The sequence below is a fragment of the Hemibagrus wyckioides genome, linkage group LG05 (genome assembly GCF_019097595.1).
Source record: "Hemibagrus wyckioides isolate EC202008001 linkage group LG05, SWU_Hwy_1.0, whole genome shotgun sequence".
Classification (NCBI taxonomy): Eukaryota; Metazoa; Chordata; class Actinopteri; order Siluriformes; family Bagridae; genus Hemibagrus; species Hemibagrus wyckioides.
Window position 1 is genome coordinate 3652037 of NC_080714.1, and position 19722 is coordinate 3671758.

General features: G+C 40.8%; 1 protein-coding gene across 5 annotated transcripts in view; it reads left to right on the forward strand.

Annotated features, from left to right (window-relative positions):
• The first annotated feature begins 15082 nt into the window (after nt 1-15082).
• Nucleotides 15083-19722, forward strand: part of kcnip3a (Kv channel interacting protein 3a, calsenilin) — a 66230-nt gene continuing 61590 nt past the window's right edge. For 2 of the 5 annotated variants that reach the window (XM_058390732.1, XM_058390733.1), the window contains exons 1-2: nt 15089-15415; nt 16005-16082. In XM_058390732.1, the coding sequence (XP_058246715.1) occupies nt 15410-15415; nt 16005-16082 (84 nt within the window). In that variant the 5' untranslated portion in view covers nt 15089-15409. Of the gene's footprint in view, nt 15416-16004; nt 16083-19722 lie in introns of all 5 variants that reach the window. The other 3 variants (XM_058390727.1, XM_058390729.1, XM_058390730.1) reach the window with 3 other exon arrangements.

A 19722-nucleotide genomic window follows, 5' to 3' on the forward strand; every position in this document is an offset into this window, starting at 1 on the left:
TTTTAAAATTTCTGATAAAATTTATTCACAATTTTTTGAATAAGAAAAATTTTCTTGAAAAAGAAAATTTATTTATTCATTCATTTGTTTGTTTGTTTGTTTTATGTTACTTATTTTTAAAACTATTTAAACTTATTTTATAACTTATTTAAACATATTTTACATTTTTTAATAAAAAACGAATTAATTATTTTTTTATTCTTTTATTTAAGTTTGTTTGTTTACTTATTTATTCATTCATTCATTTTTTGTTTGTTTGTTTATGTTATTTCTTTTTTTATAACTATTTAAGTGTATTTTATAACTTATAACTTATTTATGTTTAACAAAAAAATTAAATATTTTATAAACATTTTTTTATTTTAATTGTTTAATTATATGTATTTATTAACTTTATTTAATTTTAATAACTTATTTACACTTATTTTATTTTAACTTATTTATTTTTGATAATAAATAAAATTATTCATTTACTTGTTTGTTTTTTTTTCCATATTGTAAAAATGTGCTTCATACTGATTCCTTCAGGCACGTGTCAGAGGCGTATTGTTTTATCCAATAATCTAATAATTTAGCATTTAACATGATGTCTATTAGTTATTAAATATATTAATGTGCTCTTTTACTCACACCAATATCTTAATCTTGTGATATCTGTATCTACCTTACCATACTGTATACACTGTACATATCACTGTGTGAAATATTCTCTAAACCCGTGTGTTCCTCAGCCTCCAGTAAAACTAGTAGGGGGTCAGTGATGCCTTGGGGCTGTTTTGCAGCTGTTAATTCAAATCTAATAGCATCAGAGATTTTCCTAAGTACAAAGATATTTCACTGTAAAGAAATGGCTGCATCTGCCAGGAGGTTAAGTCTTGGTCATATCTTGAAGAAGAATTTCGGCATTTATATATATTACTTTAGACCATTAAAGAAAGAGTTTCATTGTCATTAGACTGTACTGGGCCATTCTATAAGGGTGCCAATAATTTTGAAACCAGCAACAGTGTCTCCATATGGAATCTCACCATGTGCTGATTATTTCCATAGGCTATGTTCAATTTTCCAGTTCATTTTCATGACGGGTGCCAATATTTATATCTACCTGGCTGTAGTATAATATACACTATATTGCCAAAAGACACCCCTCCAAATCATTGAATTCAGTTCCTTTCCAACCCCTGAATAACAGCCCCTGAATTCAATGATTCGGAGAGGTGTCCCAAAACTTTTGGCAATATGTACACTATATTGCCAAAAGTATTCGCTCACCTGCCTTGACTCGCATATGAACTTAAGTGACATCCCATTCCTAATCCATAGGGTTCAATATGACGTCGGTCCACCCTCTGCAGCTATAACAGCTTCAACTCTTCTGGGAAGGCTGTCCACAAGGTTTAGGAGTGTGTTTATGGGAATTTTTGACCATTCTTCCAGAAGCGCATTTGTGAGGTCACACACTGATGTTGGACGAGAAGGCCTGGCTCTCAGTCTCCGCTCTAATTCATCCCAAAGGTGTTCTATCGGGTTGAGGTCAGGACTCTGTGCAGGCCAGTCAAGTTCATCCACACCAGACTCTGTCATCCATGTCTTTATGGACCTTGCTTTGGTCACTGGTGCACAGTCATGTTGGAAGAGGAAGGGGCCAGCTCCAAACTGTTCCCACAAAGTTGGGAGCATGGAATTGTCCAAAATGTCTTGGTATGCTGAAGCATTCAGAGTTCCTTTCACTGGAACTAAGGGGCCAAGCCCAGCTCCTGAAAAACAACCCCACACCATAATCCCCCCTCCACCAAACTTTACACTTGGCACAATGCAGTCAGACAAGTACCGTTCTCCTGGCAACCGCCAAACCCAGACTCGTCCATCAGATTGCCAGATGGAGAAGCGCGATTCGTCACTCCAGAGAACGCGTCTCCACTGCTCTAGAGTCCAGTGGCGGCGTGCTTTACACCACTGCATCCGACGCTTTGCATTGCACTTGGTGATGTATGGCTTGGATGCAGCTGCTCGGCCATGGAAACCCATTCCATGAAGCTCTCTGCGCACTGTTCTTGAGCTAATCTGAAGGCCACATGAAGTTTGGAGGTCTGTAGCGATTGACTCTGCAGAAAGTTGGTGACCTCTTCGCACTATGCGCCTCAGCATCCGCTGACCCCGCTCCGTCAGTTTACGTGGCCTACCACTTCGTGGCTGAGTTGCTGTCGTTCCCAAACACTTCCACGTTCTTATAATACAGCTGACAGTTGACTGTGGAATATTTAGGAGTGAGGAAATTTCACGACTGGATTTGTTGCACAGGTGGCATCCTATCACAGTTCCACGCTGAAATTCACTGAGCTCCTGAGAGCGACCCATTCTTTCACAAATGTTTGTAAAAACAGTCTGCATGCCTAGGTGCTTGATTTTATACACCTGTGGCCATGGAAGTGATTGGAACACCTGATTCTGATTATTTGGATGGGTGAGCGAATACTTTTGGCAATATAGTGTATATCAAGCCAATGTGTTTTTTTAATTTTGTACCACAGAAATAACACATGATGTAGCCAAAATAATTTCAGCACTGTAATTTGTACATCGCCAGCTAATGGAGCAGCTAATGGGGCTAATTTTGCGTCACGGAACAGACAGCCCGAGGAAAACGTCTCTGATTTATTTCATCTCCTCGCCACACATCCTTGCTTACGAGAGCAGCCATTACACTGGAATGTTATTAAACCGTAATGCACTGTGAGAAATCCTTTTCGAAATCGGCATAACTCAATGGAGTTCGTTCAGAAAGTGGAGGTTTCACGTACTCTTTTCCAGAAAATGGTGTCATGTAATTTGTTTTGTGTATTTGATACTTCGGAGTTGCTCATTTTACCCGATGGCTCATCTTACCTCTTTCCTCCATAAATAGACCGGATCGAAGAGCTGTTCCTCGTGCTCGCGTGATCTGTAATGATATATTTTTTTGTTTTGCGGTGCAATAAAAATAAAAATGAGAACAAACATATTCAGTTAAGTTATTCATTTCTAATATTCATCCTAAATGAGAAACCTGAGGCAACGGTGGTGAGAAAAATCAACCTGAGATGATCTGAGGAAGAAACCTAGAGAGGAACCAGGTTCAGAAGGGAACCTCATCCTCATTTGGGTGACACTGGACAGTAAATAATGTAAATGTAGATATTGTCCTTTCTTCAGCTGTTTATAATCACGTGGAATTGTGCAACTTGAGGAACTAATAGGTCAGCATAGTTTCCAAGATCATTGTATACTTTCATGAACTCAGGATTCAGATCAGGGCTTTGTGACCACTCCTACACCTTTACTTGAGGTGTTGAGGTGTTACTTCAGAGAGTCCTCCATCGTCATGATGCCATCTAACCATTTTCTCACAAGCACCAGTCTCTTTTCCAGAAAAAAACCCCTCTCCCGCAGCATGATGCTCCCACCACCATGCTTCACAGTTCTTCAGATGGATTAAAAGCACTAATTCTTTCCTGCCGAAAGCTGACTAGATTCCATGAGAGATTCCAAAGACGCTGTGATAGATTCCAATTGATTCTATCCATGGCAGTCTCCTGGGTCAAGGGTTGTCCATCCAGATCTATCACTAGTGGCAGTGAGCACCACCAAGCCACGAGACTCCAACCAGAGCATCTGGAGGTGTCCAAAGTGACATTTGAGTGACAAAAACAGGTCAATGGCCATCTGGTCAAATCCTTAATAAAACTCCCAGAACCTTGAAACCAACACTTTTTCCAACAGAAGCGTTTGGAGTAAATCCTACAACAGGGATGTCTGATCTTATCCGCAAAGGGCCGGTGTGTGGGCAGGTTTCCATTCCAATCAAACAAGAGCTATACCTGTTTAATCAACTGATCTTGGCTTTCAGAAGACTCAGGTGTAGCTTCTGCTGGATTAGAATGAAAACCTGTCCACACACCGGCCCTTTGAGGATAAGATCGGACATCCCTGTCCTACGACATTGAGTAAATGAATAAAAATGGATAAACCATTGCAGTTGTTTGAATCCATTTATTATCCCGTTCTTGAAAACCTTTTTCAAGAGTCTTCCGTTTTCACTTACAGAAATAGCCTTTAATAAAATTGTCCGTTTTTATTTCTGTACGTTTTACTGCCCTGTTCGACCCTGTAACCTGAACACAACTGCCCTGATTAAATATTTAAAGTATCCCTAGGATACAAAAACAGGAAGTAGCATCATCTGAAGTTTTTTGAAGATTAAAGGAAGAAGGGAAAATTCTCTCATTCGACACTTTTACCTAAATCATAGACAGATAAATGATGGAGAATATTCCATCCATGGAATATGCCAACCAGGCATAACATTATGGCCGCCTGCCTAATATTGTGTCCACCTTTTGCTGATAAAACAGTCCTGACCCATCATTCACTGACCCCTCTCTATCAGAACCAGCATTAACTTCATCATCAATTTGAGCAACAGTAGCTCGTCTGTTGGATCGGATCACACGGGCCAGCCTTCACTCCCCACGTGCATCATTGAGCCTTGACCGCCCATGACCCTGTCACCGGTTCACCACTGTTCCTTCCTTGGACCACTTTTGATAGATACTGACCACTACACACTGGGAACACCCCACAAGTGCTGCAGTTTTGGAGATGCTCTGATCCAGTTGTCTAGTCGCCATCACAATTTGTCCCTTCATCAAACTCGCTCAAATCCGTACGCTTGTCCATTTTTCCTGCTTCTAACATCAACTCTGAGGACAAAATGTTCACTTGCTGCCTAATATATCCCACCCACTAACAGGTGCCAGGTCACCAAATAAATGTAGAATTTATAATGAAAATGATAAAAATGACATCTCATTTCAGCAGAAAATCCAACCTGAGATGAATAATTACATCTTCTGAAGGGTTAAACAACATGACCTCTTATTGATCTTTTTTTTAAGCACCGTTATAAGTCAATACAATGGTAAAGTCTCTATAATGTGTGGTGAGTCTAAAGGGTTAACGACTGCAAAGCCGAGTAAAAAGCCCACCCCCAGGCACTGAAACGAGTGCAATGAGAAGATCATGACGAGCTCGGTTGTGACAGGTCACACACATCTCACACACCGGCCACGGAACAGTGAAAAATCAGCCGACTGATTCTGAGATATTCATGGCTGCTAAAAATAGATCCAGAATTATTTCTGCAGTGGGTTATGTAGGTCAAAGCCTCGTGTGAACCCTCGGATAAAAGCTGAGCACCAGCACGAGCTGTGTGTGTGTGGGGGGAACTTTAAATCTTTAAAGTCCAGGACATTTTTTTTGTGACGACCAAACTTGATAGTCTTCAAATATCTGAATTAGTGCCACTGTTGCTATAGCAACAGATAATCCACAGGGATCTTAGATCAGTTAAACATCAATAAATAAATATATTGTTTTTGTTGATAGGTTTATGGAAGGAGTCCATAACTTTGGGGATGACCCCTTCCTGTTCCAACATGACTGCACACCAGTGCACAAAGCAAGGTCCATAGAGACATGGATGAGTGAGTTTGGTGTGGAGGAAATGACCTCAACCCGAGAGAACATCACTGAGATGAATTAGACCTGAGACTGCGAGCCAGTCCAAAACTGTCTTGGTATGAAGTTGAAGCATTAAGAGTTCCTTTCACTGAAACTAAGGGGCCGAGCCCAAACCTTTGAAAAACAACACCTGGATTCAATGATTTGGAGGGGTGCTCCAAAACTTTTGGCAATATAGCGTACCTCTTAAATACACAAAAATGAAACTAAAACACGTGACCTATTATGTTGGCATATACTAGCCGAGTTCTGTAGCTCTTACTACAGTATGTTGATGATGTAATACGTGTTATTACGTCATAATCCCAAAGGGTTCAGGGGTCAAGCAACTTTCAGAATCCGCTCACGCTGTGCAAATTTCCTGTGAGATTAGGCGCAAGAGATTACGAGATCAACAACTACATCTGTAGAGGAAGAAAATCCCCATTCAGGCGAATCTGAATCAAGACACAAATCATTAAACAGAACGGAAATAGCACTTCCAGGACTCTCCTGTCAGAGAGGACAGAAATCCCACCGAACCCCAGGACGATGTCACTGTGTCTGTTCCTGTTGGGTTTTTTTTGAGCAGCACTTCTCAGTCGAGTGACGCTTCACCGCTCCGTCTCACCACTCCGTCCTTTTGAGCTGATCTCTGAATAATTGAAGAGAGAGAAAGAAAGAAAATAAAAAGCACCCTTCCCATGACAGAGACGCGGTGCTACTGTATCGCGACCGCTGCCGGTGTGAAGGGCGTGTCAGAAGTCAGACGAGGGGCCGCTGTCTCTCCAATGCACCATCATCTATTTTTAATTACAATGCACCACTCGTGACTCGGGCGGAAATATTCTCAAATCATTTCTTCAAGAGCTGAGATCAGAAAATTTTAAGGCACAAAAATTGCCATAAATTAATAAAATATTTTAATATATTTTGCTGAATAAATTCTGAATAAATAACTTAATAATAATTAATACTTAATAATTTTTAATACTTAAATAATTACATTTTTTATTCTATATATGTGGCACTTTTTGTTAAAAAAAATTCTTTAATCATGATGTAATAATTCTGATTTTTTTGATTTTGGGATCAATTTCAATATCAATTTCCACATTTTCTGCTCTTCCTTACATGAGATGATGTCGACAGATTGTCACTAAACGATTTAAAAATAAAGGCTAAATTTTGAAACCCTTTTTCCTTCCTCTCTCATTTGATCATTTTTCTTATTGTTGTTGTCATTGTTACTATTCTTATCATTCTTTCCTTTTATTCTCTCACCCTCCTCCTCATCACCATGTATATGTATATATATATATACACACACACACATATACCCCCCCCACACACACACAGACAGAATTAAAGCTCAGAAAGCCTCGCTGCTCACAATGTGCTATAAATAGCCTGTCTGGAGTCAACCCCTGCACACCTTCATCATATTCTTCGCTCTGAATTCCTGCACTCTCTCTCTCTCTCTCTCCCTCCCTCCCTCTCTCTCTCTCCCTTCCTCTCTCTCTCTCCCTCCCTCTCTCTCTCTCTCACTCTCTCTCCTCCCTCTTTTTTCCTCCCTTTCACTTTATTAAGCCACTACAGCATCCCTTGCATTGCTACTTAGCAACAGTCTCCAGGGTTACAAAATGTCTCCCACTCCCCTCATCCCCCTGCGTTATCCCTTATTGCTATCTTAACTTCTTTATTACTTTTTTTCCTGTTGCTGCTTTGTTTGGCACATAAAAGCATTTCTCTCTCTCTCTCTCTCTCAGTTTAGAATGATTCAATTGACTTCGATTCAATTTGATTCATCAGTCGTTCATTCATCTTCAGGAAAAGAGTTTTATTCTGGGAGCACTGGGTGCGAGGAAGTCGTTCACACTGGAGGTTTTGTTTTGGAAGAAAGGAAGGAAAGAAGAGAAGCAGGAATAAACCGATAGTGACATCTGACATGAGGAGAACATACGATATTTCACAGAGACGGAAAGATGAACGCAGGATTGAATTAGGGGTGTGACTTCATAATGAATGAATGAATGAATGAATGAATGAATGAATGAATGAATAAATAAATAAATAAAGATCACTATCTAATATAGCACAAGTAAATTCTCAAATAAACAATATTAAAAATATTTTTAGACATGCTTTTTTAAAGCATTTTTTAAATTAATTAATTAATTAATTCATGTTTTTGCACAGAAAAAAAAACCTTTCTGGAATTTAATGCTTATCTTAGAATTAATTTTTTCTAATTTTTTTATTTTTTATTTTATCACATAAACACTTGATCCACTTCACTTTAAAGTGTGATAATGAAAAAAAAAACATTTTTCTTAATTTTTTTTCTCTTGCTTTCTGATTTTCTCTCTTCCACCTTTCCCAAGGACTAGCCTTATTACAATCCCTTGATCAAATCCTGATCCGGTGATTCACTGAGGATGTTTTCGGCGAAAAGATTAAAGAGTGGCTTTCGGGATTTTACCCACTCGCTCGTTATAATCGGAACTCCTGCGTCACGGATTCAGACTCGCTTCACTGCTCATAATCATGTTTTCAGATTCAGTCATTTTCTTCACATCAAACCCAGAGTCACACTCATGGTCAGAAAGTGAAGGTCATTTGCACTGAAATCATACATTATATTGCCAAAAGTTTTGGGACACAAATCGTTGAATTCAGGTGTTGTATTTCAGTGGTTGGTTCCATTGGTTCCTTAGTTCCAGTGAAAAGAACTCTTAATGCTTCAGCTTCATGCCAAACATTTTGGACAATTTCATGCTTTGTGGGAACAGTTTGGGGATGACCCCTTCCTGTTCCAACATGACTGCACACCAGTGCACAAAGCAAGGTCCATAAAGACATGGATGAGTGAGTTTGGTGTAGAGGAACTTCACAGAGTCCTGACCTCAACCCCATAGAACACCTTTGGGATGAATTAGAGCGGAGACTGTGAGCCAGACCTTCTCGTCCAACATCAGTGCCTGACCTCACAAATGTGCTTCTAGATGAATGGTCAAAAATTCCCATAAATACACTCCTAAACCTTGTGGAAAGCCTGACCAGAATAGCTGAAACTGTTATAGCTGCAAAGGGCGGGACAACTCCATATTACATTCATGTGCATGTAAAGACAGATGTCCCAGTTTTGGACTGTCTCGCAGTCTCCACTCTAATTCATCCCAAAGGTGTTCTGTGGGGTTGAGGTCAGGACTCTGTGCAGGCCAGTCAAGTTCTATTTATTTATTTGTTTATTTATTTAATAAGTGCTAGTTGAAGTGTTTCAGGAAGATGTTGGTCCTCATCCGGCGTGTGAAGACGGTCAGTGAATCGGCTGTTCGGACATCTAGGGGAAGTTCTTTGCAACACCTCGGTTCTAGAACAGAGAAGAGTCCAGATAGACCTACCTCTTACCCTGAGAGATGATTTTATGCTTTGAAACACTTCTAATGTATGATTATAATGTGAATTTTTTAAGCCACACCCTTCCCAGAGTCTGACGCTGGTACGTTGTGACATTAGACATTGTGCTGAAGAAGAACGATGAAGCTATTGTTCAATTTTTTCCTTATTTTTCCACCAAGTCTGATTGAGATGTTAGCAATATATCTTAGCAAATTGATAAAAATATTACTTTAATCTATGTATTTAAAATCTTCTCATTTTTTCCTCAAAATGATTTACGATTACATTTAAACCCTTCAGAACATCCTATCTTTTAACCTCATCATTCTAAACACACACACACACACACACAACACACACACACACAACACACACACACAACACATACACACACACAACACACACACACAAGTTCAACAAGCTTAGTTTCTCCCAGAGCCAATGTTTTCATTTTTGCTCCATTCACACAAGACAAAGAAGTGCCTTTATTTTGCTTTAAGTGCCTTTTAAATTATATATTTGGTCTCCGTGGAAACTATTCATCTGCTCTCATGTGCTTTTTTTTTTATGTGTGTATTATTAACCAGGAATACGGTTCATGAAAAATATAAAAGCACTTAACCACATTGTGTCAATTTAGGGATATTATTATGCCTGGAAATAAAAAAAGGTATAATATGATTTTATTTCATTACGCTAAAAGGATTAGATTTGGACTACATGCTGAATCATCTGGTACACAAGTGTTATTATATTATAGAGGAAGTAGGAAGCTGCTCAATCACCCCACGTTCTTTTATAAAGCATCACTCATTCGATGTTGAAAACACTAAAGCCAAAGACTTTAATATTATGGATGTTTTAAATTTCTACATTTCTGATTTTTTCCCCCTATGCTTCAGATAAACACCTCATGTTAATGCCTCCTCACCTCCTAAATGACAGCTGGCAGTAGGTCTGGCATGGACAGACCTGGGCCACATAAACCCAACCATAACTGGGCCACATCTGGCATGGACAGACCTGGGCCACATAAACCAAACCATAACCAGGCCACATCTGGCATGGACAGACCTGGGCCACATAAACCAAACCATAACCGCGCCACATCTGGCATGGACAGACCTGGGCCACATAAACCAAACCATAACCGGGCCACATCTGGCATGGACAGACCTGGGCCACATAAACCCAACCATAACCGGGCCACATCTGGCATGGACAGACCTGGGCCACATAAACCCAACCATAACCGGGCCACATCTGGCATGGACAGACCTGGGCCACATAAATCAAACCTTAACCGGGTCACATCTGGCATGGACAGACCTGGGCCACATAAACCCAACCATAACCGGGCCACATCTGGCATGGACATACCTGGGCCACATAAACCAAACCATAACCGGGCCACATCTGGCATGGACAGACCTGGGCCACATAAATCAAACCTTAACCGGGTCACATCTGGCATGGACAGACCTGGGCCACATAAATCAAACCTTAACCGGGTCACATCTGGCATGGACAGACCTGGGCCACATAAACCAAGCCATAACCGGGTCACATCTGGCATGGACAGACCTGGGCCACATAAACCAAGCCATAACTGGGCCACATCTGGCATGCCATCATATAAACAGTGCCATCACTGACAGACCTGGTCCGCATCTGCTTGACATACCACTTGCCATGCCAGCACTCAACTAGCAGTGCCGGCTTAATGCCAGATCTGGCCCAGACCCGTCTGCTATCTATTGCTGTGGTCAATAGTAATGTTTAAAAGCCTCTATTATCTTCCCTTCACCAATGGAAACGCCAAACCAGTTTAAAAAAAAACACTGGTATACCCAATCTGAAGCAAATGCATTTCCCACAGATGTCATGGATGAAGGTTGTGAACATGGCAGCTGGACAATCCACCTGGTCAAACAACACTACAAGACAAAGTGTGTGATTGGATCGACACAAAATGGCAGAAAGCGTGTGAGCTTATCTTGTAAGCTCGTGAATTGTTATTAAACCATATTTATGACCAATGTGTAGATACTGAGAAAGGAAAGTGATTGATTTAGCCAAAGGGTTTTTATTTATTTATTTTTGGACTGACCTGTCATATTTGCTAAAGTCTGTGATGTTTGTTTGAGGCTCAATTCAATTCACAAGCTCACACGCTTTCTGCCATTTCGTATTGATCCAATCACACACTTTGTCTTGTAGTGAGATTGACCAGGTGGTTTGTCCAGCTGCCATGTGCACAACCTTCATCCATGACATCCGCGGGCCATTTCTATGCACTGGCTAGACTATAGTACCAAAAGACTCCAAAAAAAATCATGCTAATAGTGAGTGGACCTTTCACCTTAATCAATTATTGAACCAGGAACAGCCAGGTGGATGGATTGGTGGATGGATTGATGGATGGACTGATAGACTAGTGGCTTACTGCCCAGTGTAATAAACCAGAGCCATTTAAAAAAAGCAATTAGCATCTGTTTGCTCTACCCTTAGGGTTCTTTAAGGGTCCACTATCCATTTAATTAAAGGTTGTTTAAAAAAAGTGTTCCCCCCAAAGGGGTGAGCAAAAAAAAATACTTGATGTAAATGTGCTAAAATTTTATGAACTACCTGTAAACTAGCTGGCATGTTGCTAGGTAGCAGACTAGAGAAAAGACCATTGTTAGCATGTTACCTTAGCAAGCAGGTGACGCTTGCTTTAAGTTAAGATGGTGTAAAAATCCAGACGCTGTAGCGCCAAGTCTGCTAGCAGTGACAACCGTAGTGATGCTAGCTAGAGAGCTATATTGTAGCTAGCTAATTCAGAAAAAAGAGCTGAGCTAAAAACAAACTTCTAGCAGCTCAACATAAGTGTAGCTGTAAAGTTTTCAGGAATTCAAGTACACTGTCAACTCCCTGTTTATTTACTACACCTCTTAATAAGAAGACTATCGGCCTGGTTGTCTTCTTAATTATGCGGGTGCTAATCACCTCCTGTCTGGAAAAACCCTCACCCTCACAGAAACGCAACATTTTTAGAACCCGCGTGTGAAAGCAAAGACAAGTACAGACAGGATTAGCAAGACAGGGACAGGTTATATTTAGAATTGATTTATTCTAGGTTTTTTTCTTCCTTTCGAGGTTCACTGGGAGGGTTTGTGCATGCAGTGCCGGAGGCAGCGAGGTCCCCGGAGTGGCAGAGAAAAAAGTGTGATTGGTGGGCATCGAGCTAGGAGACTAGAAGTTTGGCTGAGTCGGCTTGCTCATTAGAGATGAAATAAAGGGCAGTGAGGATGGCAATGGGAGAAACCGAGCTCAAGCACAAGCGTGGACTAGCGCTGCCATGTTCAGCGTGATTATACAGCGCTCGACGCAGCACTCACACATTACTGTTACCCCGGAGTACATTTATCTGCATGGATCCGCTTGGAGAATCATAATTTGGGTTAGTGTACTAAAGGCACTCCATTAAGGGAGGTTTTCCAGGCAAGATTCAATTAATGGAATAAATTAGAGCCTCTCCAGCTGAAGAAACTTAAGGAGTGTGATTATCTTCGAGAACCTTCTGGATGGTATTTAGAGACCCTGTTTAGAGGTATTTAGAGATTCAGTACATTTTCACTTCATTTACACTGATCAGGCATAACATTATGACCACCTGCGTAATATTGTGTTGCCCCCCCCTTTTGCTGAAGGTCTGCTGTGGTATCTGCCACCAAGATGTCCTCTAAGTTGTGAGTTGGAGCCTCCATGGGGCCTTAAAGGATACTTCCAGGACTTAAAGGATACCTTTGATAGATACTGACCACTGCAGACCAGGAACACCCCACAAGAGCTGCAGAAAATTTCAAATCAAAATTTGGCCCTTCATCAAACTCGCTCAAATCCTTACGCTTGTCCATTTTTCCTACTTCTAACATCAACTTTGAGGACAAAATGTTGACTTGCTGCCTAATATATCCCACCCACTAACAGGTGCCATGATGAGGAGATCATCAGTCTTATTCACTTCACCTCTCATTGCTCACAATGTTATGACTGATTGGTGTATATAAAGAAGGAGAACAGCACGTCCCCTGGGCGTTTTATTCCTTTTATACCTCCTGTATGTTGTTTAACTTGGTTTTTGTTTAAAAAGGTTTGCCTCATGAAATATGGCATGAATCAACTCTACATAATTCAATCAAGAAACTTAATATTAATACGGAAACTATACATTTCTTAAATCTGTCTGGAAATCTGGCTGGATACATGGAAGACATGGTTCTGGCAACCCGTATTAAACTGTATATTATATAATTGTGCTGGAATATAAGGATTGATTTTAAAACACTGGACTAAAAATGTTTCTTAACTTTCAATAAGCCAGAACCAAACCTGAAGAATTTTATTAAGGAGCCAGGAAGCAAAAGTGGACTGCTGTGGTATTTACATTATATTCACTGGTCATTGCTGTCTCTTGAGTTATAGCTAATCGGTAATAAGCTAAAAAGAATCCATTTAAAACGAATCGTCGACAGCGACCTACGCGCCATAACCCAGCTGATACGGGGAATGACCTTGTTTTAAATGAAATGAGCTTTTTTCTAGCATCCTGACTCGCTGGAATGGTTCGATGGTGGATAATTTCTCATGCTCAGCTTTGTAATAGTTTTTTTTCTTCTTCTTCTTCTTCCTAAAGCTATTATCTTCTGTCACACACTGAAAAGCTCGGAACAGAGGCTAGATCCAACACAAAGAAAATTTTCCAGGGTGAATGAAAACAAGTGAGAATGTGAAATAGAGACGCTGCGGGTATTTACGCTAGGATAAAGTGTAGTAGCAGTAGGTCTGGCTGATTGGTGATTTTCAGTCAAACAAGACTAGGATTCTATCTAATTATATGGAGAAAGTTATAGAGACAGCATAATATGTTGAATTTGGATCTCCATCCATTGATTTTCTATACCCGCTTTATTCCTAATTAGGGTCACAGGGATCTGCTGGAGCCTATCCCAGCACACATTGGGTGAAAGGCAGGGGTACACCCTGGACAGGTCACCAGTCCATCACAGGGCCACACATATAGACAGACAACCACACACACTCATGGACAATTTAGAATTACCAATCAACCTAATGTACATGTTTTTGGACTGTGGGAGGAAACTGGAGCAGTGGTCATTCTTTTATAACTCCACACTGAAAGGCCCCTGTCTGTTCAAACCCAGGACCTTCTTGCTATGAGGCAACAGTGTTAACCACTAAGCCACCATGATGCCCTGAATTTGGGCAATTTCTAACAGTTGTTAGCTAGCTAGCTACCTACCTTGTGTGTACTCGTTTTTCCCTCTCATTTTTTTCTTCCCAAGCTCCCTGTAATTTTGATGCAGGACCTGCATGCTACGCGAGCTGAGATGTTTATGATATGTTTTGACAGCTCTTTCCACTTGTTAAATAATGCAGTAACAAAATTACGATGCAACTCGAGGTTTTGACGCTGAATTGCCCCCCACCTCCCACGTCAAGCCTTGACAAATGTAAACACGTTTGCTAGTAGTTTACTATCCGATTCGCTACATTAGCTACTTTAATTGGTGCTACGTCTTTCCCGATGGCTGGAGGACATGTGGGAGTTTTTTTTTTTTGCGCTCACGCTAGCGCATGCTTCATTAGCACCTTAATGCACACCCCTACAGATGGCTGTCAAGTGACATACTGATGGTGTCACGCCATTTAATGATACTTGGGACGATTCTTTACGTCGACAGGTTGCGGGTTTGTCACGTGTGTGTGAGTTCGAAACATTTGCAACCGTTAGCAAACGATCGCATGTTCACGTGTAGATTCTTCTACACACGATCTTTGTAAACGAGGTCCTTTGTATTTGCATTTTTTTGTTGTCCTTAAAGAAAAGTAAAGTAAAGTATAAATATTTGACATGTAATGAAGTCAAACGTAGGTGAAGTATAAATATTTTAAATACAGAGGACTTTTTGCATCTAGTGCCTGTATTTTTTTTAGGTTCATTCTTCTACCTTCTATCTCCATGTTTATTTCTCCCACGGTCATGCACTTTTAAAATTTATTTATTCGTCTGAGCTCATATATGTTCACGTGATGATGTCACGTGCTTACTCGAATTCCACGTGCAATTTCAAGAAAGGTCTGGCGTAAACGTGTGGCACGTGCGTCATATTCCGGTTTGTAGAAGTCACTGGAACGTTTTTAGACGTTGATTGTAATTGTTTTGAGACTTTTAGACGTTTAATGGAGTCTGAGGAGAGGAAAAAGCTAAAATAGCTACGAGACAGCGTTAGCTCTCCCTCGCGCACGCTTCTCTCTCACTGTGTGTGTGTGTGTGTGTGAGAGAGAGAGAGAGAGAGAGAGGGAGAGGGAGAGAGGGGGAAAACTCGGCTCTCTGTATCACACTCGACGAGGGAACTGTTTATCCTGCTGCACCTGAGGAGTCTCTCATTATTTCACCACAGAAATGCAGGTGAGCGTTTCAACATTTTATTTATCTTTCTTTTTTCCCCCCGTCAGAATCAAATTCAACAATATTCCAACTAAATCTATTTCTATCCAGTTGTTATTGATCCTTGTAACGACCAGTCCCTGGTTACTTGTCGCTAAGTGACGTCCTTATTAACCGACAATTTCTGTGAAGTGAAGTGGCGCGCGCGCGGGATTATTTTCCAACGGTCGTTTTTTAAAAATGATTTTTGCACGAGCCGCTGTGATGTGGCGCGCGCGAGGATTACGAGGGACCGGGAGCGCGCGCGCGCTGGCGAGCTGCAGCCTTCAAGGTTTGTCCCGGGATATAACCAGGGAATCCTGACAGGGTTTTTGACAGGAATTATCGATCGAATTTATTCCTCCTTTGGTCACCATAGCAACAAATTTCGGCTATATTATTAGTTTATAGAATGAATAAAGTGCGCAGAGTTTAAAGAACACAGTGTCCAAATGACACCTTATACAAGCTTGTAACTGGATTAAAATGACCTATGAACCTGGATTGTTTATGTTTCATAATCAGTATTTTTTTGTATGTATCTTATGATGGCACAAATATTTCTTTCCAGATCTGTAATAATCCCATCGTATATCAAAGATACGTTCGAAAAACGCGTGCTTTCCAATCGTGTGATGGAGTGGACCTGGTAAGTTTCACGCCTCATTCAACACTAAAGGGGTTCCTCGGTTCCTCAAGGGTTCCTCAAGGGTGTTCCTGGATAATTGTGGGTTCTTAATAGGAAAGCGCCCTGGTGTAGGAGGACCCGAGCGCTCGTGGAGAGACGAGCCGCGACTTCTTAAGCTAACTTTGTCCCACGAATGACGCTGATGCTGAATCGAGAGGTCTGAACTTGAAATTGTCGTTAGCGTTTAGAGCTAAAGTAAAGTTGAGTCATTGAGAAGAGAGAGAGAGAGAGAGAGAAGTTTGATCTTATTTAATACAGAAATGATTAAGGGGCGTGGCTACAAAACATCCGCCGAATTGCTACAAGCTATTTTTTAGCATTCGTGGAAGGAGTCTCCAGTGACAGAGCTTCAGGATGGACGAGGACGTTTTCGCTTGTTTTTCTCTCTCTCACAATTAACTTAAGGGCTGTTTTTCGAGCTGCGTTAAATATAACTATAATTTGATAAAAAAAAAGTACAGTGTCATTGTTTTATAAAAAGTATTATCTTTCATAAAGAGTCTAAATGCTCTGTGATACAGAGAACCGTGCAGATATTCGATCCGTGGATCCGTTTCCTGGGTTAGGGTTAGGATTAACCCCAGACTCGGCTTTTTGAGAACATTGTGCTCTTTCGCTTCACTATTGCTCTAGAAAAAGACCTCTTGTCTGTCTTTGGTGTTATAGGACTCATAATGTGTGGGGGTGTTGTGGCTTTAGTGGTTAGCATGTTTGCCTCACGCCTGTGTGGTTGTGGGTTTGATTTCCATCTCCTCCGCCCTGTGTTTCTGGAGTTTGCATGATCTCCCAGTGCTTCGGAGGTTTCCTCTGGGCGATCCGGATTCATCGCCAGTCCGAAGGTATGCGTCGTAGGCTAAATTGTCTGGTGTGTGAGATGTGTTAGGACATCCTGGATAGGGTGTCAACACATCACCCAGACAAATTAGTGATGCTAATCAGCCTATGACGCATACCTTCGGACTGGCGGTGACACCGGATCATCCAGAGAAAAAAAAACCCTTACCTTGTGCCCCGAGTCCCTGGAATAGACTCCTGGTTCCCCTTTGTCCCGCTTTCTCGAAAAAGTGCTAGAGTAAACCGAATGGAAATCTTCATTTCATCAGTGTGAGATCCATAGGATTAAAATCTGAGTGTGAGCACTGCTATGATTCCCATCTAATAGGAAGACAACATTATGCAAATCTCCTGGGACTGCTGTGTATATGCTAAGCGGCGATCGGGAACCGTAGACGTGAGGATGCTAATGGGCGTAATGTTTGTGTTTATGTCAGCCCGTATTCCGCAGGAGCTGATTTCCGGGTCATGCTGAATGACTTTTATGACGTATCTTTCAAGGTCACATTTAGTAGCTATCTAACACATTATAACATAACACATTGTATTATACAGTGGAGCCTCAGCATAAGAGTACGCTCCCTTACGAATTTTTACCTTAAGAATTGAAATTTTGCAAGAAATTTGTGTCGGAATAGAAAGTATTTTCGGCATACGAACGAACCGAAGCTGTTCAAAACTTGCTAGTGGAAAGCCAACCGAAGTTGGTTTACGAATTTTTTTTTCAGTCAGAGAAAGCTGTTTGGAAAGAGTCAACCCACGATTCCAGCGTTGTCTTCGGCATGCGTTCAAAAGCTAGGTGATTTCTCGGGTGTTTTTTTTGTTGACAGATTGGTGGTGTTGTTGGTAGTTGGGTTTGCCGTTAGATGATGACATTCAAGCTGATGATTATCAATCTCGGATTATATTATCATTGATGATCTTTGAGCCAGGGATGTAAACAAGGTCAAGGAATCTAGTATTTTCTCTAATAGAAACCAAATACCAGCCTTCCAAGCATTTAGTCCATATAGCTCAGCTTACACACACACACACACACACACACGGTCATCTGGACAGAAAAGAGACTGTCGGATGGGTGTGATGAATAATTTGGGGTTGATGTAACCTACACTATTGATAAAGAAAAGAGGGAGGATGGATGAAAAGACGAACATTAATTATGAATAACAGATGAACCCAACATTCCCTCTCGCTTTACATGGACCAGTGTCACACTTTTTATTTATTTATTTATTTATTTATTTATTTATTTATTTATTTATTTATTTATTTCGGTGTATCCAAATACATGTTCCAGCCAGTCACGAAAGGATCGTTTAAACCTCACTGCTTCACCTGCTGAATAATCCATTCTGATTGGTCAGAAGGTGTGGCATTTCTGATTGGCCCAGAAGGTGTGGCATTTCTGATTGGTCAGAAGGTGTGGCATTTCTGATTGGCCCAGAAGGTGTGGCATTTCTAATTGGTCAGAAGGTATGGCATTTCTGATTGGTCAGAAGGTGTGGCATTTCTGATTTGTCAGAAGGTGTGGCATTTCTGATTGGTCAGAAGGTGTGGCATTTTCTGATTGGTCAGAAGGTGTGGCATTTCTGATTGGTCAGAAGGTGTGGCATTTCTGATTGGCCCAGAAGGTGTGGCATTTCTAATTGGTCAGAAGGTATGGCATTTCTGATTGGTCCAGAAGGTGTGGCATTATTTTACATAAGCTCTGATTATAAACACTTATTATTATAATTTCTATAGTATATAATAATTACCGATTTTGGTCAGAGTGTTGAAGTTTTACTTAGCATTTTATCGAAGTCTCCAGTGTCAGTCATCTGTTTCTCAGTAATCTGACTATATTATAGTGTTTTTATTGATTTATTGATTTATTGTTTTATTAACTTCAAGACAGAATAGTAGAGAAGCTGATGAACGAATGACTGTTTACATTTTTCAGACTTCAAAAGCAACAATAAATGGATAAAAAAAGACAAGTTAGAATGTTGTTTAATAAAATAGCTAGAGCAACAGGAAGTCCAGAAATTAAATATTTATCCTGTAGATACATGCTATAAATGATCCGTTGTGTAACGATGCTGAATGTTTGATGACTCGCTCCATCATCTCCACCATTCTCCATCAGGTTTTCGTTCCACCTGAGCACCGGAGCCACGCCTGACTCCATTTGCTTAATCAAATGCATCTTGTTCTTCAAACAAAATATTTGGTGGGAGTGCTATCTGTACGGAACAAGAGCCCACAGGCACACCTGACCCTTTGTGGGATTGAAGAACATACAAAGTACATACAAAAAGCATCAGCCGTTTGATGTGACGCAACACGTCTCTCCGTGTGACCGAGCTCTGTTCAATTTGGTTTGGTTTTTCCCCCTGACAAACCGTCCGTCTGACACCGTGAACCCGATACCTGCATACGAAACCCAAGCTGTGTGGGTTTATTTTGGAATGTGGTTTGACCAGAGCGGCAGTAAGAGACCTGGACGTCTCTCGAACGGCTAATATGTGATGGAAATGCAACAGATATAGACAGACGCAGCTGTAGCATTTAATTATTATTTAAAGAAGCAATTAGACCGGATCAAGCGAATTCAAGGAATATTCTGAGTTTTCCGCAGATTCCAGCCAGCTCATATACACTATATTGGCAAACGTATTGGAACATCTGCCTTTACATGCACATGAATGTAATATGGAGTTGTCCCGCCCTTTGCAGCTATAACAGCTTCAACTCTTCTGGTCAGGATTTCCACAAGGTTTAG